General features: G+C 36.7%; 1 protein-coding gene across 3 annotated transcripts in view; it reads right to left on the reverse strand.

Annotated features, from left to right (window-relative positions):
• Positions 1-505: 505 nt before the first annotated feature.
• ARMC1 (armadillo repeat containing 1) overlaps positions 506-27,216 on the reverse strand; it is a 33,900-nt gene continuing 7,189 nt past the window's right edge. For 2 of the 3 annotated variants that reach the window (XM_015619708.2, XM_015619707.3), the window contains exons 4-7: positions 6,872-7,061; positions 3,483-3,626; positions 3,325-3,399; positions 506-2,763 (exon numbers count right to left, since the gene is read on the reverse strand). In XM_015619708.2, the coding sequence (XP_015475194.1) occupies positions 2,572-2,763; positions 3,325-3,399; positions 3,483-3,626; positions 6,872-7,061 (601 nt within the window). In that variant the 3' untranslated portion in view covers positions 506-2,571. The remainder of the gene's footprint in view (positions 2,764-3,324; positions 3,400-3,482; positions 3,627-6,871; positions 7,062-27,216) is intronic. The other variant, XM_015619709.3, reaches the window with a different exon arrangement.

Raw genomic sequence — 27,216 nt, forward strand, 5'->3', positions numbered from 1 at the left:
ATTCTTTTTTTGTCACATCCTTAGGTCAGAGCAAAAGGGTTTTCTTATTCTTCATCTGACCTCTGAAAAAGTATAAGCATTAAATTAATGAGTCCGCACTATGATCCCTCCCCCCAACAGTTTTATCAAAGAAATTTCTCCAGAAGTGTTGATTTTTCTTAATTTCCCTAATGAAATATGACCTGCATAGCATCAGTTATTAAAAAATAAAAGCTAATGTCCAAAAAACTCCTGTAATATTGAATTTGAGATAATATCCTCAAGAATCATCTGCTTACCCACTTTTGCAAAAAACTTTTGTTTTAAATGTAAGCATGTTCTACACATATACAAATGCCCGGCTGTGACATACAGCAAAGGACTCAGTATGACTGGACATCTGCATTCCTTTCTGTCAAATTAAAGATGAATACACTTCTAAAACCACAAGTAGCTTTAAAAAAATGCCAGAACATTTAAGAAGGCACCAGATTTTCTTTAGACATTTAAAAAGGCACCAGTCATGTTTTGTTTAGTTATATTATCCTTTATTATTTTACAATGTATTTCAAAAACTTTTACAGATGCCTTAAACTGTTCTACAAGAGCTGCAATACTGTCATAAAAGCACACCTACAGACCGAATGCACAAATGAACTGTAATACCTACTGGTATTGAACCATTAATATCCAAAGGGTGTAGTCTTTTAGCAAATAGATGTGCAGTAATGCAAATGCAAACAGATGTTAATGCAGAAAAACAAAACTCTGCATTCATGGCTATAGAACAGAGGACTTTTCAAACACATTTGGTACTGTAACATTCTAGACAGCAATATGAATAGCATTACATATTTAAAGCAATACATGCCCTGGAAAGCCTGTATTTTCAATCTGTGCGTGTAAACCTGAATCAAAAATAAACTAGATATATTAAAAAACATGAGACATCTAGTCTGCCAACAAGATTTTGTTTTATTTCTGTTTCTTAGAATGACAACCGGGTGGGTGAACTCTGACCTCCATTATTATTATTATTATTATTTTACATTATCATATCCTCAGCATTTCTGTAGTACTGACAGCCTGTGGGTTTTTTTATTTTTTCCTTGTGCACAGGCACAGGAGAATAACTTTGATGCATTAAATTTCTTTTCTGAGTCTCCAAGTGGTATATATGATTCATATTATAGCAAATACATTACCACAAAAAAGCACTGTATAAGGACGTTTATAACATGTTTCAAAGTTCTCAGCTGTATTTCTCTGGTGCAACAAAGCAGGGGCACTGCAGCTTTCAAGCACTGTGTATTGAATCCGTTCACGCACAGTGTTTACTAACAGCTCAGATATATTATTCTCTACCTACAGAAGTTTTGCTTTTATTATCACTTCTGTTCACAGGAATTACTAAGACATCTTTAAACTTATACTGTCTGTAAGTTACAGGGCAAAGCCAATTGTTTGCATATGTTTTTTAAGCCAAGCTGATGTATTTTCACGGGAGTCTCATGAAATGTCTTTAGGAGGAAACAGTAATTGCATATCGGGATTGTTAGGGGAAAACAAACTATAGAGTCAAAATTTACAAGTGTGGCACTGTGGCAAAAGAGGCATTCTGTCCTGCTTCATACTTCAAGTTTAAGGTTTTAGTTACCATTAAATATTTCCTAACAGTAAACACCATTTCTTAATCAAATATAGTCTACATTCCTCTATTCTCTGCAGGCAGAGCTGCAATGGGTAATCACTATATTAGACCACAGCTTTTTCTGCTAGTCTTCCCAGCTAGCCTAAACAGCAATCAGTGGTATTTATTAGTTATATATATGTATATATATATATAAGTCAGTCACACCCATCATTACAAATATGTTCTAGTTTATTTACTGTACAATGTATGTATACATATTTGTGTTTTTCAGTCCCTTTTTTCTTATCTTAAGCACTCCAATGGTTAAGGGCAGGCTGGGAAAAGAATCAATACACATAAAAGGGTTACACATTTCAAGTCTGTAGTGATTCTAGTTTAACAGCAAAAGGGGATCCTCGTGCTCATGCTGTGAACACAGCTGGCAAAAACAAAGGCAAAAAAAAGAGGCAGACTGTATTTTTCTCTGGAGTCAAAATCTAGAAAATTGAACAAAACAATGTTAGTCCAAAGGGATGTAGAAATGAAAAGGGCATTTCATTGAATGTACAACTGGAGCTATTAAGAATTTTCTTTCACAGAGGCCCTGAGACGAGTTGAATGGATTCTCTCTACCATGTGTTTCACGTGAAGTCAAACTTAAAGCTCTATAGGTATAGCATAAACATTTGGTATATAACAGTGGACCCATTTTTAAAAAGTGAAGCAATAAAATCTACATGAAAAACTAATGCAGGAACAATTTGATTGGAGGCCTCTGTCCTTTGTCCCCTGCCCTATCAGGCTAAACGTCCAATAAAATGTAAAATGCAGCATACATTTGCTTAATCTAAAATTTTTGTGATGATTTATTGCAAATTGCACTTGGCAGTTCACCACACCAATGGAAAACTGGCCCCCTTGTTGGTTCATTCACACAGTCTTTCAACACCAAATACAAGTCACCAGTAGAAAGATCTTGATAGAAAGTTTGCTGCTGTGCTGAGCCAGCTTGCTGCACCTTCAGGGTGTGACCCAACACGAGACACTGCTTTGTCCTGCTCCTTAGTAGGGCTCTCATCTTCTGGCAAATACTCAGGTAGATCTGTGTTCTGCTCTACTTCCACTGGAGTATCTTGGAACGGAACTAGCATCTGGTAGAACACAACAGATTAAAATTATGTCAAATGCTGTAACTTAAAATAATGAATCAAAGTTATAATATATACATTTTTCAGGGTGACAGGCATGGATTTTGTGAGACTCCTCCCCATTGCCCTGTAGAGCAAGAACATAAATAGAACGTACTATGCTTAGAAGATACACAAGAAAAGCTTTGGCTTAACAGGGAAGAGAAAGCATCAAGTAAATATAGAGTACCTTTTAGTGGCTGTGAAACAAATGCACATAAGCAACTCCAACCAAGAAAAGCTAGCACGTTCATTGTGACCCTTTTCATATCATTACAGAGATAATCAATTACAGTACTTTTGTCCTTCTGAACAATAATTTCTGTATAACTGATAGATAACTGTCAGGATATGGATTCATACTTTGACATAGGATATGCTTGTATTGGATTCCTCTTGTATTGGTTGTGTAGCACTCACACTTAAAAAATTCTGCTTCTCTCAGATATTATGGGCACAGAGGTGTTGATATTTAAGATACAGCTGAGCTGTAAGAACTGGTATTTATAAAGACAGGGCTCCTACCTCCTCACCACTTTCACTTTTCACAACTTGCTGTGCCTTCATAACTTTGGTTGATGCTATTGCCGTTGCCAGCGCCTACAAATACACAGAAAAAAAGCAAGAGCTCAGTGCAACAGAATGCAATAATGTGAGGATCTGGAGGGTTACAAAGCACTTACCTCTGCTTTTAAATCTGAGCGAATTCGGACCACGCACCTTTGAACAGCCATTTGAAAGGTAAAACTAATAACACCTTTAATTTTCAGCAAGGCTTCTTCACAAAGATTCCTTCGAGACTGAAAAAACAAACAGAAGTCCCACAACTAAAAACATACCACGTGAAAATGCTCATAATTAATTGTTAAGGTGCTACTGTTTGTCTCAAAGCACATGGTTACAAAAGTGTGGTTGAGTAACGGAAAAACTAAGACTTACATTTTAGTGCACAAATATTAAGACACTCTTGTCACAAAAGAAAAATTTGCTTACACTTTAGAAGTCTAAGAAGGATGGAATCAACTGTAAATAATTAGAGAAAAGTGCTGAAAAGCAAAGAATGTTTTTCTCTGTGTGATCAGCTAAACAGTCCCCTCTGGTTAAGTTCTGACTGACTGAAGTGCTCATTGATGAGTAGTTAGTGTTTAAGTTGCTATTTATCAGACACCTTGGCTCCATACTGACTGAATGCATCAAAGCAGCTGTTGTATCTTTCAGCTGCTTCATCTGTGGCAGCTCACAGACATCACAGCACAGCAGACACTTAATTCTTATTTTAAAGGGAAAGTACTTGGTTGATAACCCAGAGTGTTACGTATAAAGTAAGTGACATCACCTACTGTGCTGTAACATTACATTGACCCCTACTAGTTGCATCTGCTACACTACCTTAGAATGTTCTATTTTTTTTCCTTTTAATATTTGCACAAGATGGTTGCAACAAAGAATTAAAGTCTACTTGGAGAGACTGCTAGCACAGAAGGGAATGAAAAAAAGATGGATTGTAGCAGACAAACTGACAGCCTTTACACAGGTTTAAAATAATTATTTACTTAACTTTTTTTTTTCCTTCAAGGCTTTAAATAATTATTTATTTCAAAGTATATTTGCATTAGTTACCAAATAATCACTAGTCAGTATTCACTGTATGCACAACAAGCAAATTAAATTCTTTTAATCTCTGGAAGAATAAACTGAAGCAGATTGGGGTTTTTTTTTAGCAGTTTAGCATATATATTTATTAAAACAATTCATTTGTGTAAGTTTATTTATCAAAATAGCTAACATTTTTGTGTTTTCCAAAACATAACTTTGTCAGATAGGCTACCTTTACTATACAAAGGAAATATTTGATGCAAAGATGATAGGCTGCCTTACAAGTAAAAGTTTAAACCTACTTCTGGACACAGGAAGCAGCCCTTTCATAGCTTCTTAGCCTAAAAAATTAAATTCATGCATGGGTGTGTAGCAATTGTGACAGAATTCAGCTTTTTACTCTTAAGATCCCAGGTAAATCACAGGCACCTCAGTTTAATTCAAAATGAAGCTTTCGGTGATCAGATAAATGGTGAATCATTTCTTAAAAAACAAAACTTAAGGTCCACACAAACTCCTTAAAAAACTGGCAGCTTGGCAGCCACCAGCTTTGCTGCACAGACATACTTTGCAAAAGACATTTGACTAGCAGGTAGCCACAAACCCTAGAAATACACAACTAAACATCTTTCTGCATGGTACTGCTGAAGCATGGGCACAGGCCAAATTTAGGTTATTTTCTTACACACCAAGCCTTGATTACCATGTCCCTCACAAATTCTACTAAAATGTACAGACTAGAAAACTGAGTGAGGGGCATGCCACAAACTCCTGAGTTACTGCCTTTTTTACCTTTATCACCAAATTTGGTTATTAGATCTTAAAATTAAAACACCTGACACCACATTAAACAACAAACGACCTTTCCCCTTTCTTCCTAAAACAATCAATATCTACTATTTGAGGTTTCGAAATCCACAAGCATTTGTAGGACCTGCAACTCCTAACAGAAGCTTCCATTTACAAATGTAGATGACTGAGAACACCATGTCTAAAGCTCTGTGTTTACTCACTAAGCCTTTTCAAACTTATACATGCAACCTAATACTGTCTGCTAATTAAGTGAGGAATAAACTATAAGAATGAAACCAAATGGCTTTTGTTGCTCGCAAGTTTGATGACCCTCCCAGTCTCAACTTATCATAACATTTAAAACAGCATTACAGAGATGTTTAACTTCTGATGAGCACCTCTTAACATTTCTTTAATCTGATGAAATACAGAGCTACATACACCAGCTATCTCAGCCTCTGCACAGCCAGATTTTCTTTCAACAACAAGCTAGGAAAACATGCTGGAGTGATCTACCTGCAGTTTTGCTCTCTAGAGATGAATATCTAAATACTCTATGCTTTTTCACAATACCTTTACCTCACCATTGCAGAGAGAAAACTCCACAAATATTGCTATGTTCCATTTGTTGAAGAAAACAAAGACATGCTTATAAGATAGAATTGGATTACAGGCAAAATATCTAAACTCACAAAGTAGAAGTGGATGAAATTTCTTGCTTGGAGATACCTGTGAACAAACAAATCAACTACAAGCTTAAAAACAACAACCTACGGGACTGAATTTAAAAAATTTCACAGAGTAAAAAAGCCAATGGTGTTGACAAAGCACTGCCTTTCTAGATAGAGCAAGTGCTGGAAGGCCAAAACTGTAAAAAATATTTGTGTAAAGTGAGCTAGAGCAGCATGTTATTTCTAAAGGAATTAACTATGGTCTTATGAAAACAGAACAGTGGGCATGCTGCTGGTAAACTGGGCCTGTGGACATGCTTACTTGGCAGAACGTAAAGCAACAAAGCAAAGGATCAGGTTTGATCATTTAAAATGGGTACAAAACTGAAAGATACAGAGTCCGGAGGGCACTTGTGGATAACGTGCTTAAACAGCCTACATGCTGTTTGGCAGCCGTAAAAAGGCAAACATGGCCCTGGGGTGTTATCTACAGGGGTATGGTAGATAAATCTGTAGAAGTTATTCTGACATTGCATAAAGACTCAGTGAGACCTCATTAATTCAAATGCCATTCTGGTCACCACAGTAGAAAAGATCTCACAGACAATGAAAAGATGCAGCAAAACCAACTCAAAATACAGCATTTCTAAATTAAGAATAATAAAAAAAAAAACCCTGGTGTCTGAAATCTCTCATAACCAAAAGGAAACTTTTTTTTAGGTAAACACACTTATACAACCACAAAAGATCCTTAAGTGAAAAATGCTGAAGGCACTTTATTCTATTCTTTCTTGAAAAACCATCAAGAAAACTGCCTTAAAACATCTTCTTTAGGTGCTCTCAGTAAGCTCAGTTTAAACAAGATTTTATACATATCTTATGCCTCAAAATACCATTCACAGAAATTGCTGACAATTGATGATGTCACACAAGGAGCCTGACTTGGTTTCTGGGGTTAAAATAAATCTCAGTACAGTATACCTTATTTACACAAACTCTGAAGGTTTCCTTACCGAATCATCAAGGCCATCTATATGCAAAACCACTGTCTTGGCACGCTTATTTGTGCTGCCGAGGAAAAACTGTGCTTTCCGCCGACGGTAATTCATCTCATTCACATTGTCCATGTCTGACATGTTGGAAGACTGAAGGATATCATAGACTTCAGAAGCCAGAAGTTTAGTCTCTCCTGGTGTAGTGGTCCTTAAAGAAAAAAAGGGACAAAGATTTCCAAATATTTGTTTACTCATTAGTACTTCACAAAGCTATTGATTACATCCTTGCAACTGGAATATTCCATGCAGTACAGTCAAGACATGGCAAAAATGTTAAGTGGGGAGAGCATAAATTGGGTAAAATTATTTTCTTTTCCCAATTCCAATTTTTTATGTTGATTTGTTGATTCCATGCTCATTATGAGAAGGTCTGTTCTCAAACAACATGAACACAATTTACATCAGTTTGACAACTACAAGCCAAACATGGCAGTAACATAGTCAGTGCTCCAGGGTTACTCTGTGTTCAGCGTTATTTATTTTACAACAAAACTTCAATTGCCTTGTGACATGTTTTGTTTCCCACTTTCTTTGCTATATAATAAAAGTAATTTCTCTGTAGAACTGGCATTTTCCCTAATGTTTTTTTCTCCAAAGTTACTGAGCATCAGCAGCAGAGCAGAAATACAATTTTCTTGAAGAATCCAAAGGTTATTCCTGATTAGACTACAATTTATGATATGAATTATATGATAGCATTTTTTTAGATAGAAAAAAAAAGTGGATAATAGATTCAACATATATTGAATTCTTATGATTAATTAAAACTAATTTTAATAAGGTACTAATATAAATCTGTTGTCCAAATTCAGCCCTGTTTTAATTATGCCAGTGATTTAAAGCTTTGTGTAGAAACAAAATTATTACTGCATCAACTTGTAATGAATCTTAAAATGATGAATGACAGCTTTGCTGCTTTGTTTAGCAAACACTAAGTAAGTAACAAGTACCTTTAGATTTATTTTTTTTTCCATTTGACTTCCTTAATTACCAGACACTAAACACATTTTCCATCCTACCATATGGACAAGAAAGAACACTAAAGCAAGCATGTTAGGAGTGCTTGGCTTGTGGGGGTCTCAGCTAGCCTTTTTTTTTTTTACTTCTCTGCACCTTGTTTCGAACAGCACCCATTTGGAAAGGAAAATGTCAGTTCTTGTGATAATTCAGTAGATTAACAACATTCCAAGAGAAAAAGAAAAAAGTAGTAATAAGCAAATAATCAAGACCAAGAAAGGGATAGCATTCCAACATATGTTCAGTTTTAAATACATTTAAATGTTTACGTTCTGCTTTCCTATACTGAAAAATCACGTCAATTCAAAGAAACAAGTGCTGAGGACTCACAAAGATTTCAACTTTATCCTTCCATAATTTATTAGATAAAGTAATAGAACTGGTGACAAAGCCATGCAACTGGATGCCTTGAGGTAGTAATAAATCAGCTTCTGCTAAAGTGATAGCTTATCAAGAGATTAAGGAATTGCCCCACTTACTAGTTTTGTCAATTTCTTTCAAAAACAATCCTGTCCATACTGAGTGATTTATAACAGAGGAGTTTTATTTTTTCTAAGTTTAAATACAGCTCACTAAGCAAACTATTGAAAATGTCACTATTCTACTCACAGCACCCACTATGCAGTTGGTAAGGGGCTTTGCGCCAAAATAATTTGGCTATTGCACCACAAAGTTAAAAAAAAAGACAAATGAGAAATAGAGTATCCTTAATATTTGTCATAATATGTGTGTATATATATATATATATATACACATATATATATATACATACCCACACAAAAGAAAGACAATTTAAAGCTGTTACTATGTCAGCAAATATAAAATATTCAAGTGCCTAAAAGCAAAAAAATCACAGTGGTTTTCATATATGTTTTATTCTCCCAACATTATAGTTTGCAAGGTTCTTTAAAACTAATGATCTGCTATTAATTGCACAACTGAAACAACCTGCTGACTTTAAAACACAAAAGTAAATTGGTTCTTATTTCACACAGTTACTCCAAGATCTTCCAAAAACAAGTCTATACTGATACATTTTATTTGTATACCCCCCCACACACTCTCAAACAAGATACTCAGATAATTTCCAGTATTTTTCCAAATGGAGGATTACTGTTTACCACTAAGTTACCCCTATCACCTTTAAAAAAAAAACAACAAAAAACAAACTCAAATGGAAGACTTTAATCTTATTTAAAGAGAATCAGTAATAAGCAACTATTTAATAAAAAGCATCAAGAAACTCAGACACTACACTACAGGGGCAAGGACAATGACTGCTCCTTAGAAATATCAGATTGCAAAACAATCCCAAGTGAAGATATCCAACTGTTTTACTTTGCAGAAACAAAATACTACATTTTCAGCAACTCAGTTAAACAAAGTTGCCCAAAATTCCTGACAAAACCTTCAAAAATTTTAAATATACTGGTAAAATGACTGAATGCAAGTTTTGAGCAACCTGTTACTCTTTCATCAAAGTAATTTCTGCACCAGTTGTAAAAATAAAAGAAATCTTTATATCTTAATATCAGATTAGATAAAAGGAAATGTTTTATGATGAGTGTGGTGAAACACTGGCACAGATTGCCCACATAAACAGTAGATCCCCTAACTGTGGAATCATTCAATGTCAAATTGGATGATTCAGTTGCAGATATCCCTGCTCATTGCAGGGGGTCTGGACTCGACAACCTTTAAAGGTCCCTTCCAACCCAAACTATTCTATGATTCTGTGATCTTTAAGGAAAGCAAATACCCATCTGGAAGCAAGTATAAACCCTCTTGATTGCAAAACCAAGGTGATGTTCAATGGTGAGTCTGTTTCCTTACATACTATATTTCTAATGAAAACAAATACAATGAAACTGTGCATAAAATTAAACCACAGAAGAGTGGAAGTTTTTTATTAAAAAAACCTGCTGTAACTCGTGGCCTGTGGTTTTGTCGCCTAAAATAAGAAAACTTTAGGAGAAGAGTTCTGAGAGCACTGACACCAGCCCTCCCAGCACCTGTGTTTAAGTAGTTTCAGATAATACTGCCCACAGCTGTCTGACCCAGTCTCCTGCCACCATCAGAGCAGCACAAGGGAACCCTTGCCCTTTCTCTCCCTCTCCCACTCCAGTATAGCACTTTAGTCACCACTGAAGGTGCAGGTGCATACCATAACGTCACTGTGCAACCAGATGAGAACAATCATTGGAACAATCTCAATAAGGGACACAGTACATCACCCAGTACTGGAGGTTTTCAAGATACAGTTTAGACAGGGCATGAGATAATCTCATCGAGGTTCCTTTTCCCAGGAAAGGTTGGACCAGATCATCTTTTGCGGTCCCTTCCAAGTTGGGCTCTTCTGTGATTCTATGACTAGTGCTGTTCTACCGTGCTAGGAAAATGGTAGCATCTACTTAGAGCAGAGTAACAGTTGGCAAGAGCTGGTTACCATCCCTTTCAGAGGCAGTAACATCTTACATTACTTCAGCAAGATTCAGAAGATGCCTGTCAGAAACCCAACCCTTTAGTTTTCACTGTCTTCCTGAATTCCTGTCATCCTAGATTGCTGCCTGTCCTTCCATCATGTTCACCCAAGGCTGGCTGTATAAGAAATATAAACACAGAATCCAAGTGACACATGCTGTATCTGTCAGAAGAGGATACAAGAAATAGTTCTCATTTTCTACACTATTAAAAATAACTTTTCAAACATGGTCCAAGAGCTGCAGAGTTTTTATTAGTATAGCAAGACTTTTTTTTAAGTTTTAGCTAACCTTAAAGGACATGAAAACTAATGGCTACAACTCCAAAGGTGTGTGTGATGTGGGCAGAGTAGAGATGCTTGGAAAGAACATGTAAGCAGTGTACAGCATCACAGTTGTACAATCAGCACCAAAGTACACACACAGCATCACAAATGGTAACAGAAGGGCATGACAACCCTCCTAGCACAGCTTCATCTGATGCAAAGGTAACAGAGACGTAGTTTCTTCCTCTAGAAGAAGAATAAAGACTGAGAAAGACTAATATAGTCATTTTCCCCTTTTAGAGAAGGGCAAGACATAAATAAGTTTATAAATATATACATGGGGGCGTGTGTAAAAGATAATCTTACCATTTTTTAAGCAATAATATTTTATGCATACTTTTAAAAATAAAAGCGTATACATACTTGTAAATTACATACAAACTACTGCATCAGAGGAAACATACAACTGTAACCCTGCTCAAGGTAGAGCACACCCTGTGCACTGTAGGTGTCCCTTTCCTTAGTGGCACCCATTGTGCTCTAAAGACACATTAGCCAAACATTTAACAAACACACGACAACTGCATTTCATTACTGAGTTTATAACCTTGACACAGGAAGTTTACAAACAAAAGAGGGGATTTTTCGTTACCCAAACTCAGTTACATCCCAGACTCTAGCAAAAAGAGATTTATGTCATTTAATTCCAAAAGTTTAATTTCTGTAATAATTCTGCTTTTGGATGTACTTGCTCAGTTTGTCCAGTACCTCAAGAAGATGAAAAAGTTAATTGTCCATTCGCGAATTGTCAAGGCTCTGATAATCTCTGAACCCCTGGTAAGGTGATGGAACAAATCTGAAGGTGCCTAGGAAGTGTGAGCCCAAATTCACAGAGAAAGTCATGCCTGAGCACCCCAGGGGCCTCCTATAATGAAATGACTGGCTTCACTGGGATGGGAGAACAAATGGGTACTGTCTGCTGGCACTGGCCCTTACACAATCCCCACAGAGAAGCTGATGAAGGATGGCCTGGCTGACCAGATCGTGATGCGGACTGAAAACTGGCTAGATGGCCAGGCTCAGAAGGTGGTGATGAGGGCCATGAAACCCACCTGGAGGTCAGTATCTATCAGTGTACATCAGGGATCAACACCAGGTCCCATTGTGTTCCACATCTTCACCAATGATCTGGGGCACAATGGACCCTTAACAAGTCTGCAGCTGACACAGACCAGAAAGGAGCTACAGATACATCAGACAGCTGTGCCAGAGAGATCTCAACAGGGTGCAGAAATGGGCTGACAGGCACCTCATCAACTTCAACAAGGGCAAGTGCAAAGACCTGCATCTGGGGAAGAATAGCCCCAGGCACCACTCAGATGAGGCACAATCCTAGAATGAGCAGCTGGAAAGCAGCTTTGCAAAGAACCCGTTGGACATGAGGATCAGCATCAGCCAGCAATGTGCCCTTGCTGGAGAGGTTACTGGTAATCCTAGGCTGCATTGGCAGGACTGCTGCCAGCAGGTAGAGGGAGAGGATTCTGCCCCTTGCATCAGCAGTGGTGAGGCATCACCTGGAGTGCTGTGTACAGGTCTGGGCTCCCAGTACACAAGATGCATGAACATGCTGCAGAGTCCAGAAAAGGGTCAAGAAGATGATTACAGGGCTGATGAGAGAAGGGACGGAGATCTGGAACAGTAGATTTCTAGAGAAGGCTCGGGGGGAGCTTATCAATGTACATAAATACCTGAAAGGGATGCAAAGGGGACAAAGCCAGGCTCTTTTCAGTGGTGACCAGTGTCAGGACCAGAGGCAATGGGGACAAACTGAAAAATCAGAAAATACTTCACCACAAAGGTGACTGAGCACTGGCAGAAGCTGTCCAGACAGGTTGTAGACTCCATCCTTGGACACGCTCCTTGGACAGTTACCTGGACATGGTTCTGGGCAATGTGGTTTAGGTGCCTATGCCTGAGCAGACAGGAGCTGGACCCATGACCCGCAGAGGTCCTTTCCAACCTCAATCAATCACCCTGTAAATCTGTGAACATATATTGAGAAGTCATTAAGTAAATTCAAACAGCAATATACATGGAGAACATCCATTTTTACCTACTTGTGCATCTCTAATCTTTCAGGTTAAGAGTATTTTAGGAGATAGGCTTTTATGTAAGTAAAGCAAAAATTTATTTCATTTTCCTGCCAACTATTTTCCTTACGCACAGTCTTCCAAAGAGTTCTGCATGACAGCTTACATAATTCTAATGCATCTGATAATTAGAAAGACTGATTTCAGAAACTTCCTGCTCTCATATTTAGACTTAGAGTTAACTGCTCAGTCCTAAATTGTTTTATTTTAAGGCATCATGAACTAAAGGCAAGACTAGATGCAAAAACGAAGGCATCATTCTCTAAGGCAGCAAAACTTGTCAGTTGGGATTGCTGATGTTTTCACCTTCATAGAATCATCCTTGAATGGTTAAGGTTAGAAGAGGACCTTGAAGATCACCTAGTTCCAACCCTCCTGCTGTGGGCAGCAACACCTTCAACTAGACCAGGCTGCTCAGAGCTGCATCTAACCTGGCCTTGAGCACCTTCAGGGATGGTACATCCACAACTTCCCCAGGCAACTGTTCCACCTTAGCCTATAGCAAGGTCTTATTACACACAGACATCATGGAAAAACTAGTGATGTTAGTACACATTATAATAACAATTTAGAAACTTTTAATACAAAACTTGAAAATCCAATAGTTCACTGGTTCAAACGTGACATTGATTTTAGGAGAACACTGCTCCCAGGTTTCCCATTCAAAATACATAATTTCTTTGCAATTCTACTTAGCGTAATAACTGTATTCGGTAAATGGAACATAAAGAGTATAAAGCCAAAGATGAGATCACACAGACAAACTAAAGAAATATTTTAATTTCAAGTAACTTCACAACACAGATCAAAAAGTCAGTGCATATAAGCTCACTCAGTAGTTTACACTGTTACTCTCTTATCTGAATCTGATGTAGTTCAAGAGTATTTAATTTGGGGACCAATCTCAGCCTTGTACTGATGGGCCTTTTTTCCCCATGCTCATTAACAAGAGAACCAAAGAGACAGAGAGCATTCTCAGCTGCTAGGTTTAGAATCACCTTGTATCTCAAGGCTGACCTGTGGGGCTGTCCTGTGCAGAGCCAAGAGCTCAACTTGATGGTCTCCTTGTGGATCTCCTCCAACTCAGGATGTTTTATGATTCTCAGGATACATGGAGAAGAGCTACAACTCATTCCCCTCCTCATGGAGAAGAGCTACAGCTAATTTGTCTAAACTGAAAAACCTCTGTGGTAAGAGGACAACCAGAGGTAGACTCTATGACAGAACTCACACCCCAGGACTCTGTTAAGATCAAAGCAAGGGAAATGATACAGGAGAATGGTAAATTTGCAATACACCACTTACATAATATTTCACACAGAGAGTGTCTGCACTATATATATTTTCAGCTGGTATGGCCCCATAAGTAAGGGAGCACCACATATAGCCTTATAAATCATGGACAAAGGTTGTGGTACAGCCAAACAGAAAAGGTGGATATGCACTGTATGGTTCATCACTGTGCTCTTGGCTCACTAATATTTGGGAAACCAACAGAAAGAAAAGAGCAGCTCTGTAAACACAAAAAGAAAAGTAGCTATCAGTGGTGAAGGAAAGAAACTGTAAACACAAAACCAAGGAAACAGTTCATGATGTTTTAAAGTTAGCTCAGGTAAAATTTCCTGTATGATATCTCAAGGATTTTACATAGTAATGGAAAGTAGTACCTTAAAGCGCAGATCTGCAAAAAGAATCCACTACACAATTTAAGTCTAACAAATATGAAAAGTTTGAAGAAGAAAAATATCTTCATTATCCAAGTTAAGGCTCCAATATTTGGCAAGACTTCAGCAAATGCCATCATAAATAATCTACGCATAAATTAAAAGTAGAAACAGTCACAGAAGAATCCTAAATCACTGGACATTACAAAAGACTGAATGTGTAATTTTTCCTTCGAAACACTAGTTAGAGAGACCTCATTACAGACTGACACAAGCACCTTTCCAAAAAGTTAAGAGAAAACCTATCATCACATAGAAGCAAATATTTTCATTTGATCCCAATCCTCTTCATACACACACATACTGGCCCTAATATTTTCCCTAGGAGCCTAAGTAGTGATATTTTCAACGACTGTTTTATTTATGCAATAAACTTCATTAATTCCAATGTATATAGTAGCCCATATGACACAAAAAGCACAAGTAAGTATTTCATGGATTGACATGAATTCTATCATTCTATCACTGCTGGGCAAGTGCATGCATATAAGAGAGTTTAAAGTATGTACATGGTAGAGATTTATCATTTAGACATGGGTAACAAATGGCTAATCAACATATACTGAGGTCGCTATGCATTAAAACCACCGATGTATTTGTTTTCATGCGAACTATTTCTTTCAGAATACATTCTTCCTATACTTAAAGAGAGAAATTGTTTCCAGCAACTAAAAGGAGCAGTAGGTGCAAAGAGTTGCTACATTCTGTAAGAGGGAAGGTAGGAAATCACTAATCCTTGATTTTAGAAGTGAGACACGGTGATTGACATGGTTTTGATGAAAACTTTGAGCATGAATGACAAGCCTAAAGAAAGAGCATGGTATTAGAGAAAAAGCAATCTGTTTCAAGACAGTTATCTGATCTAGCTGCTTTTCTGCCTGTTCTCCTCCAGTGCCAGGGCAGGATTGTTTCTTATCTACAATAATGCTGCTCTTTCTCGTAAGCTTTTAGTGCACCCTGTGACGCAGTGGGCTCTCACATAAGCACACGACTGCTCTCCTGACTCGTTCCAGGCAGCAGGCACATTGTTTAAAAACAACTTGAAGCATTACTTCAGCACACACCTTCTCAGAGTCCCACTATGGTGCTACTACCATACTACACCCTCAATTCCTTCAGCCCCAAAACACAGCAAAGACCAGATAATATTAGAGAGCAGCTAACAAAATGATCACCACCTGCTTTCTGAAAAGAAAAAGTCAAAATCCTGAAGAACACAGACATCCATTGAATATATGCATGAAGAATACAGACAAGATATTGTAGATATGTTGCTTGATAACAATATAGTAAGTATAGTAATGGGTTAACAACAGGAAAAACAATTTGTAGGGGTAGAACAGGAAAAACAAGAGAACCTGTAGGTCTGGCAAGACTTAAATGACAGAATAAGCAGCAGCACCATGGATCTTCAAACCCCAAAACCAAGCAGTTGAACTGCTCAATAAACCTATGCACAGCCTGAGTACAGTAGTGTTATGTGCCGACACTCCACTGGTATCAATCACGTGCTCCTAGGCAGTTCCACCAAGGAAACAAGGCAAGGTCACACAGATTTTCCTAGAATGCTCCCTAGAACTCCAAGATGCCTGCCACTTGGCAAGCCCTCCAGATGCTACTCATGCTGGTAACTGTGAGAATTTGACCAGCAAACAGCAAACTAAAAAGCTTATAATGAACAAGGAAATCTGATGTCTTAAGGTTGACTTTGTATTTAACAAGACATACCCCACTGAAACTAGAAGTGAGGATTGGATTTCCCAATCCCACTTCCAGCTCAGTTTACACTATATACCTACTGACCTTGAAGATGTACAGAAACCCATATGTAAATGTTGGGATGCTCTGAAGACTGCTGAAAACAAACAAACAAACAAGCCTAAATATTAAATGAGTTGTAAATAAGAATAAAATCACAGTACAATCCCATTAACTGCTGTAAAATCAGCAAATGTGATATAATTTAAACATTTAGCAAATTGATTAATTACCCATACTTAGAACATTTTCTTGATTCATTCTATTGTCCTCTGATCACAAGAAGAGAATGAACTTTCAAGAATGGGATAACAGATTTGAACATATGCCATATGCTTAACCCAGCTATTCATCCAATTTTGTTTAACTTTGCTATTTATACATTAAATGGAAAATCAACTTTTGATCTCCCACAGCTTGGTATCTACCATATGGACACACTCTGCATAAAAAAAAAAACAACCCACAAGGGCTGTTAACTCAACTAAACTCAAAAGGCTCCATAGCAGCATTTGCTAGACAAGAGTCCATGTAACAGACAAACTCCATGCTGAATTTCACAGTAGCTAATTCCAACATCTTCCAACAGTCTGCTAATGAACAGTAATAATTTCATGGATGGCAAAAATCATGTTTATTATATGGTTTCAACAAATTGCAACAGGGCTAAAAAAGACCAAAACCAAAATTATCTTAAGGGCAACAGTTGTCTCTGGTCCTTTACAATGAAAGTTATAAAATGTTGCCATTAAAAATCCAGTTTTTCCTGGGAATGATGCTGTGCTGAAATCAGACTCAGCACAGAAGCATTTTAGAAACATCTTGAAGGAAGCCAAATACCACTTTCTTGTGTTATCAGCATGCTAACAGCACTAAGTATACAATATAATAACAGTTGATTGTAATAATTATCTGGAAAATTAATTTATATCTTAAAATCCCCATCATTTATTTTAGTTTTTAAAAGTAAGGTTCATCTGATTATTTCCCTGAAATTTACTGGAGAAAGTTTAAAAAAAAAAAAAGAAAAAAAGGGTTTGAAAGCTTCCCTAAAGTTTAGGCTTCCCTAAACAAAACTTGTATGAATAATAGGAATTGAACCACAGCAGCAACCGGTCCCAAAGGAAAAAAAAAAAAGAGCAAGTTTAATCTATGAAGGCATAAAGTCCAAGCTTCATATTTGATTAATTTGCTAATATAAATTAATATCAATTCAGTAGAGACTCAAAGTAGGTAACTATTCAAACCCTTAAACTATTTATTTATTAGCAAGGAACTGACTTCTTTATTTTTAAGCAAGCCAGAATTAGCAGCTTCATTTCTAGTCAAAGGGACTGCAGCCCCCATGCAAAATAGGTTGAAGCATACAACAAGGTTTAAAAAAAAGTGTTGTGGGGAACTTGTTGATGTACTGTATAAATACAGCATGTGCTAACAATTTTAATTTGTTTCAAGTTATTAGACTGGACTTTCTACTGCAAAATTCAATGGAAATCCTGCTTAAAGATATTGTAGCAGGTACTGCAAAACAACAAAATATCAAAACATATTCCAGGATAGAAATACATCCAATTGAGAATCACATCTTTTAAGACTAACTGTTCCAGAATAAAATTTATTCTTTTTTGCCTGTAATACCCATCTGAAACTACCTAAGTTCTAATCACACACCAGCACCTTACTATGTTTATTGATCAAGCAACAGTCAGAAAAAAAGAATAATACAAGGGTAACGCACTTATGGTTTCTTAGGAAAAAAATCTGCAATTTTTTTGGTATGCTTTCCATGAAGGTCAAAGACCAGGAATAAATACCACCTGTGGACAAGGTCACTGTAAACCAAATGTAGACATTTGACACTGGAAGATGAGAAACCTTACAGTGTTAAGCACTTATCAATGCCCTTTTCATAAGTAAATGACTCCAGCCTACAATACTGTCAGTCCTCACCTTCACTAGTATTAAATACTTCACCCTACAATTTGTTACTTTGATTTCAAAGCATCTTAAGCCTTCTTAGCTCTTCATTTTAGTAAGCATCAGTAAAAGTCAGCATTTTTGAACAACCTACCTCAGCACTTTTTCTTGTAGACTCAATAGTAACCAGAGAAGGTCACTGTATTCCTGAAATACTTTCACCACCAGCTGATGACAAGGTTTATCGAGCATTAAAGGCATCCTGTGTTGCCATTACTAATCCTGACTCCTCTGCCAATCCACTTAAATCTCTACCCTTCCACACACAGAACGTACAGAACTCCACCACAAAAAGACAAGAAGCTGTCTTCTGGCACACCGTGTCAGGCAGATCTTGAGGCACTAAATTCATCCAACAGTCAGCAGTTATTTAAATACCAACTCAGATTCTATTATTTTTTAACATATCATAATATTGTGTCTCACTCTGCAAACCACTTTATTTTTTTTCAAATCAACATTTCTGAGTTCCCTATTTGTTTTAATATAAAGTTTGTAAAAACAGGAAGTAAAAACATCTTAAGCTTAAATTACTTCCTAAAATGTTTAACTCCCTGTTTTAGCCAATATCTAAATAAAGCAGACACTGGCTAAGATACTGAGCATAAAAGGCTTTTAAAGGCTTTAAAGAGATGTGTTTTTATTTAAGTTATTTTATACCTCATAACTTTCTCAGTGTTTCAAAGTTACCTATTTTTTAAATTTTGCAATACTCATCACAATATTTCTTGCCTACAGTGAAAAGCAACTAGCTCATTTTTAACTTGCCAACTGATTTTTTTCCCCATTTAAACAGAAAGCACTCAAAGCAATTATGATTGCGGCCCTCCCTCTGCCAGAAAAGAAGAATAATGCCCATTTACTCAGTAATGGGTACTGAAAATTCTTTTCCAGGTTTAGGAACATACAATTTGGTAATTGTGCAGAAATCACCACTGTAGAACTCAAGCACCTCAATGGACAGGTAACTACTTTCATTGCTAATTATCATATTCTTAAGCCAGTGACTGTAAACCAGCCGAAGGCCATAATTCTGAAAAACTTGCAGGTACTCCTTAAAAACACTGCATTAACAACTACTTATTTTGTTACCTCACTGTCAATTAGTTAACATGAAAGTCTCAAAATGCTAAGAAAATGGAACATTTCTATCAAAGAAAAGAGGCAGAAGAAACTGAAATGAAAACTGCTACGTCAGAGAAAGTTTTGCATCAACTGCAAGTGCTGCACAGAAACCAGTAACAAAAGTTCTGCTGTGTCATAGGGTGTGCAAATGCTTTGATGTAGCACAGTAAAAGCTGCTCTATTGAACCAGTATGTACTGAACTGGTAATATGAAAAGTCCATGGAAGCACAGTACCTGGATTACACTGAAACAGACCTCAGGCACTGTAAAGCTGCAAAACCAACAGTCCTGACAGAAATGCCAAGTGGAGCATTGTGAGGTAAAAACAGTAGCTTGGAAAAGAACAAAGAGCAAAACTAAATTGTAGTTCTGATTACAGTCAAAAATACTGTAATAGGAATTATACACACATGACAGAATGAAACTGTTGAGTACAGTAATAGTACTGATCATTTAGAGCTCACCAAGCAAGTTACATGGAATTAAAAATGACGACTGTGTAATGTCTCTGACTGCAGAGAGGTCCTGAGATAAACAAAAAAAATAAAAAAATTAAAAATAAAAAACCACTAACATAAAAAATAAATCTTGTAAGGGCACAGAGGAGACCCTTCCATTGGGTCATGCTTTTGTGTATCTTTGTGATCAGCTCTACACACACAAACAGTAAGCTTATCCTAAACTGTAACTCTCAAAATAAACCTATAGAACACTTACTTACATGACTGCTAATTTCTATTAACCCATGCAAAATATAAACTCACAGTAGTATTTCAACATTTAAATTGCTATTTACATTTGAACTGCTGATGATCCAGACTTTGACTAGACTTACAAATGACATCCATCTTTCCAAGACTTTAAACCTTATTTCCTTACCTCACAGCAGCCCTAAGATTCTCCAGAAAGCCTATTACATTATGACTAAAGTCTAGGTTAACACCAATATTATAACAGTAGGATTTTAACTAATGCTTCTTTTGTTTTATTTGTCATCATTTGTCCCTGTGCCTGCACCTCTGTGTCAAGATCACAACTTCCTATATGGTTACTGAAACACAGTAGAGGAACCAAAGTCTGAACTTTTGTCACTTTGCCATGATCAAAAAAAATATCACAAAAAAGAAGAGCAGGAACTTGTACTGAGAACATGCCTGAGGTAGCTCACTACATTAAACCCTCTCCCTTCGATATGACTTCTTTCAAAAGAAAGCCTTTGACAGACAAAAGGTGCTTTCAGTTATTTAGAACGAGTAATGTGGTATTTTTAAAGAGGATATACTGATGTCTCCTACGTTTCATAATATTTCATTTTGTTCCAGGGGGAAGGGGGCAGAGGATGCTTTGTCAAAAATAACTTCAAGAAACAATCAATTTCCAAAACTTGTAATGTTTAGAAAATATACAATAACACTCTTTAAAGAAACTCTGGCTATCTAGGAGAAGGGTATATTAGGCTACTTTGCTTAACAATGCTGAACAGAACAGCCTGCAGGTGTCTTCCTGCTGTGACCTTCTATTATTAACAAACACATTGCTCCAGCAATAAATACACTGGGAGCCCCACAGCCCAGAGATGCACCAGCAACCAAGGGTGTCATTTTATTCGGAAAAATAACAGGAAAGGAAAGCCCAAGAAAGTTAACATGAAACAGAGAGAGATGTGTGTATTATTCTTCCTTCAGGTGATATACTACAATTTGGAAACAGTGACTAAAACCAAAGTTTTCAGAACCTACTGCTCACATGAATATCCAAGGCCTAGGATAATCATATTTTTCTCCAAAAACACAACTTCTCAGTGCAGAACCACAAGCACTGTAAAGGTCAAAAATAATCATGCAACAGAATCATGCTTCTCATTACCCAATCTCAATTGTTTCTCAATTTTGACGTGTTAAAGAAACCCCACATGCCAAGGATTACAAAATAGCATTACTAAGTGATTCAGGTAGAGAAAAATTCAATTTCTATAGTCTACAAAAAACTGATTCTTTGTCCTTTGTAGATCAGAATTTAAGTACTCCAGTTAAAAACATAAATGCATTAAATGTAAGAAGCTTATAGTTTTTTAACTGTAATTTCTCACAAAGTATTATCTTGAAGCTAGCTATATGGCAACTTCCCTTTAATTATTAGATATCCCTTTAAACACATTGTTTGCCTGCTTCCTAATTAATATATGCCCTTTTCACTGTCTTTCCCAAACCACTCACAAAGAAGAAAAAATAGTATGCCACACAACAAAAAAAATATAAAACAATTGTAATGCTACATCCCTACTACTTTAATTTTAATTTCAACAAATACTATCTGAAATAATGGCTTTTTGCCCTTTTTTTTTTTTGGTCAGACATCATAAATTTAAACTTTACTGGTTTCAATGAATAATTAAATTTTCAAAAAGTGCAGGTAATTAAGACTACCAAAAATTAAAATTGAGTAAGAAGTCAGCAATTATAGACTGCATGTATTTTACCAGATCTGCAAGGGACTCTAATTAAACACATATTAATTGCCCTAATCTTCTTAGGCAAGTAATAAATTGGAAGAGCTGATTAATGCACTGGATTTAGTTCAGCTTGTTAAATCTGACAACCTGGCAAAGGAAGACTATCTTGAAAAGCTCTTTTAGCTAAGTAATTGGAATTTTACTCTCAGTAATTTGCCATTCCATAATAAGATCTATTTAGTATATTGACTCTTCATCAGTCTTTTTTTTTTTTTTAATACTATTTATACAGAAACAGTAGCATTATGCTGACCATAAAGATTATGAAAAATTATGAACTTTGACCTTTATTGTCCATCAAAAGACACTTTCACTCTGAACACAAACTAGTGTATTTCCTTGTAGGCAATAAATCCTAATTAACTTTAATTCTAGAAGCTGCTAATAACATTTTAGAAAGTCCATATGGACACATTAAGTCCTCTACACAATTCATGAAGCCAGCAACTAAACCAGTTTTCAATATTAAATAACTGCTGATGACTGCTGGAATACAATGAAACACCAATATTCAAAGACCTTCAATCTCTTCTCTTTTTTTCCTATTTATGCAAACACTTCTGCACATACACATGACAAGGGACTATAACATTTTTGCAATCTCAGCCTTAAAAAAAAAAAAAGATAGAGAAGTTTGGAAACCTCCAGGCAGAGATTTTAAAGGTCTGATATCCCTCCAACACAGTTGTGTACTCTGAGCTTATAACACGGAAAAATGCATCAGGTTTCACTTAAAAATAAGTAGATGTAGGTGAACAAAAGAGAAAAAATCTCCCTTCCTAAGGAAAAAATCAGCAAGTAAAGAACAGGGAATCAGAAATTTTTATGCTTGAAAAATGTTTTGAAGTATTCCATGAAAGCTGAAACAGTTCTTCATCTGTCCTAGAAAACGTGGAAGTATACAAAGTCTTTCACATGAAGAAGCTTAGAAAGTCATGTGTTCCAAATGTAGTTCAGTCAGAAAACAAATCCTAAACATAAAAATATCTAGCTGACATCAAATTTTCATTCTGTACTCCTCAGAGCTGACATTCCATACTTCTTCTGTAGAAACTGTAACTTCCAGGATCTACAATTAAAATTTGTTACTCTTTTGTTAACAAAATCTAGCGTTCATTGCACCTTGAAAATCAGTCACAGTGAACCTGAAACCTATATTTTGTTCTTTAAGTGTAGTATCAACTAAGGAGTCAGACAGACATCTGTTTTGAGCAGCAACATTTTCACAACTGAGCTTTAACACAGTAAGAAAAACACGAAGAAGTTGAACAGATAATACTAGAGGACTGATAAGCCATGGAAGAAGACATGAAGGTACCTCAAACAACTGTCAAACTCAAATGTCTCAAATATTTCCTACCCATTCCTCAGGATGCAGTGCAATTTACTGCTTACCACCGAGGTCCCTAGCACAGGATAAATTCTTTATTGTGAAGGTGGTGAAGCATTGGCACAGGCTGCCCAGACAAGCTGTGGTTGCCCCATCCCTAGAAGTGTTCATAGGCAGCTTGGATGAAGCTCTAAGCTCTGGTCGAGTAGAAGGTGTCCCTGCCCGACATAGGGGGCTGGAACTAGATGATCTTTCAGGTCCCTTCCAATCCATGCCATTCTATGATTCTGACTGGATAACCAGGTGGAAACTCAATGTCAACTCTCATCCTCAGTAGTCTTCATGAAAGAAATAGTACTTTGCCATCATGTTATTGGGTTTAAGTAAGTGGTATAGTCTTTTTCAATTGGTTGTGTATTAATTGCATTGAAAGGGTTAGGGCTTGTGCCTGAGTCTCCCACATACTACTACAAGAAACCAGCAGTAGAAAACCAATTCCAACTACTTTCCAGTTGATGGCATTGACCATTTAAAGATTTTTAGACTTGTTTAGCTTCACTTAGGTTATGAGAAGAAATTTCATTTTTGAACTTGAGGTCTCTAACACAGAAACCTTCAAATCTTATAAAAAGACACATGATGAGAAAAGCCCTCAAATTTCAGGATTTGCGTTAAACTGAAAGCAAAGCAAACTGGAATGCTAAAAAACCTCAACTTCCTAGCACAGTGTCAGTTCAGCACTGCTGAACATAAACTTAAGTTTGAAATATGACAGATATTCAGTTTGTGATTTGCCTGCACTCCATTTCATTGCTTAAGACACACCGTAGCTTTATCAGTGGCAGAATACAGTTTATCATAAAAAAGTACTGAATAGGGAAAGCCACTGACTATTATTTAGTTAAGTGAGAAAATGGACAGTGAGAGTAGAAAAATCCTTGGTGAAAAGGAACTACTCAGATGACAGGATGTGCTTCACCTGTCAGGAGCAAAAAGCCACTGACTACAACTTCTGGTCCAGAAGATGCTGGGTTCTGTCTCACTTGAAAGAAAGAAACAAAATCTGGAAAAGCAGAATTCTGACGGAAGTTTCTATCTTTTTTGTACAATTTGTTTGCATTTTTGTAACACATTATCAAAAAAAATTAAATCCCAAATTACATTCTGAAAATAATAAAATATTTTAGATAGAGCAATGATTTAAATATGCAGATTCTGAAATTACAAGGGAACAGAGAGCATGAAGTCATTTAGACCAAAGCATCTATTAGTGTCTAGTTTCAGTTCAACAAACTGTATCCTCTGGTAAACTGAAATAAAAACTAGAACTTGCATTTTGTAAATCAAATCAAAGACAGCAGAGACCTTGTTTTCTTCCCTACAGACCTTTTAACAAAAAAACCCCACAATCCAAAACCTAATTGTGATAAAAATAAGTCTATATTTATCTTCTTGGAACTTTTCTACCATCTTTCCCCATATTTATGCAGGCAGTACAAAACTTAACTTCAGCATTTCCTGTCAACATTAAAACCTAAAATCCTGACAAGCACATGACAAAATCTTGTGGTTGAAGATGCTATGTATTTAAATTTTCATGATATCACACTTTCCAAATGTTACAAGCATACAAATCAAACGTATGTTCTTACTGTTGCCAAAGAGCTTTCTAGAAAGAAAAAAAAAAAAAAAAAAAAAGAAACACCTACAAGATTTCCACTTATCTCTCATTTTCTGCACATATCTGAACTTCACTCTTTTGGCCCTTGAAATTGAAACCTAGAAAAAAATGTTGTTGAAGAGATTTCCGTAAAATTCTTTAAAGTTTCCCAAGTAATAGTTGCAAGCTACAGAGACTGATAATGAACTACCATTCCCCTCTCAACTTTTTCAAAACATCCCTGCACTCTAAATAGACATGCAATCTATACTAAAAGTAAGTTCTTTAGAAACACATGCTTCTGTTATTGCCTAAATGTTTCTGGTCTTATTGTTATTATACAAGTGGCAAAACTTCTGTGTATTTCACTTAATTACGCTCGTCCTTAGAAAAGGTGAATATCCTAAGATTTAATTCCATTTTTCTCTATATACATCATATTAGAACACCTAGCACTTCAAAAGTTATACCATTATTTTAAAAAAATTGACACATCTCTTCTAAATTTTAGAAACTTCGTTCATCTTCTTTTTAAAGGCACATGTTTTAAATCCTTGTGTTTTGCATAACTGGTGAATCACAAGATGATATTCAGGTATAATGCTGAATTCCATGCCAATACATAATCATCTTTAGCTTTAGCACAATTAATGAAATACTTAAACAGCAGTATTATTTCCTAGATCACACAGAACTTGAGTACAGACCATAATTTCCCCTCCTTCAGGTTCTCATGTATAGATAAGGAGTGTCAGACAGAGGGAAATACAACAATAATCCTGTAATATCCAATAATAATCCCAAATCCTAGGCTGTATCAAAAGCAGTGTGGCCAGCAGGTTGAAGGAGGTGATTGTCCCCCTGTACTCTGCTCTTGTGAGACCCCACCTGAACTGCTGAGCACAGTTCCAGTGCCCCCAACATTAGGACATGGAACTGCTGGTGCAAGCCCAGAGGAGAGCCACAAAGCTGGTAAGAGGACTGCAGCACCTCCCTTACAAAGACAGGCTGAGGAAGTTGGGGCTGTTCAGCTTGGAGAAGAGGTTGGGTGGAAACCTCCTTGCAACCTTTCAGTTTTTGAAGGGGCCTACTGGGAAGCCAGAGAGGGACTCTTCATCAAGAACTGTAATAATAGGACAAGGTGCAATGGGTACAAATTGAAAGAGGTTAGATACTAGGGAGAACTTCTTTACTGTTAGGGTGGTTAGGCACTGTAACAGGTTGCCCAGGGAGGTTGTGGGTGTCCCCAGCCTAGCAGTGTTCAAATCCAGGTTGGATTAGGCCTTGAGCAATCTGGTCTAGTGAGTAGGGACTAGATGATCCTTAAGGTCCATTCCCAGCCCTTAATATTTTATGTTAATAGAAGACCAAGAACTGGCAGGGCTGTGGTATGAAGGAACTTGTGTTTTTTCTAGAAAAAACTTGTACACCTACAGCACAAGTGACAGAGGTTCAATTAACATATTAAAATATTCAAAAAACTTTCTACAGGAATATTTAATATACAACATCACTTGTGTTTCATCCTATTCTAAATAATTGTTTTAAACATTCATCTGAGACATCTTAATGCAGCAACATGACTTTTCTCCTCCCCCATGGAACAGTTCCTCACATCTCCACAGTCCTGGGCTCCAACAGAGCACTTCCAAACTGCGTGTAAAATAATCACCTTCAGCTAGTTTGATGGCAAGTTAATTTTTGCTGGGACAGACTAATCTTTGAAGGAGGCTGTTGGGGCTTCTTTTGAATAGTGATTCGCCTTAGCTCATCACATAAATTTCTGTTGACTAAGTGCACACATGCATCACCTCCAGTGTGCATATACACAAAGATCTTCCAATATTCATTCAGCAGTTAGAAATCTTGAGAAAAATCCAACAATCGCAAATTTTAAGACACATAACCCATCTGACACCTTGTACAAAGATATCAAGAGACCACTACAAACCTCGTTAACTTCTACTCCATCTGCAAGATGCTTTCTCAACACAGAACTGCAGATATTTACTTCCAAAAATATACTGAAACAAATTCTCTACCCAAAGGTGGGGTTCAAAGAATAAATGTGGCAGATGCCAAGCAATTTCTTTAAACATACTACCGCAAGGCAACCTTATAAAATGATGAGAAGGATTATAAGAGAACCTGAAGGGACACAATTAGTTATCTTGTAACAAGGCAAAGAAAACTTGTTGTTTGGCAAATGATCTGCAAATTAATATTTCTGGTAGACTATGGTTTGACTACTTCAAAATACCGTAAAATGAAAACCATTAATTGCCTGCAGCTGCATGATATTA

This window comes from Parus major, chromosome 2 (assembly GCF_001522545.3).
Source record: "Parus major isolate Abel chromosome 2, Parus_major1.1, whole genome shotgun sequence".
Taxonomy (NCBI): Eukaryota; Metazoa; Chordata; class Aves; order Passeriformes; family Paridae; genus Parus; species Parus major.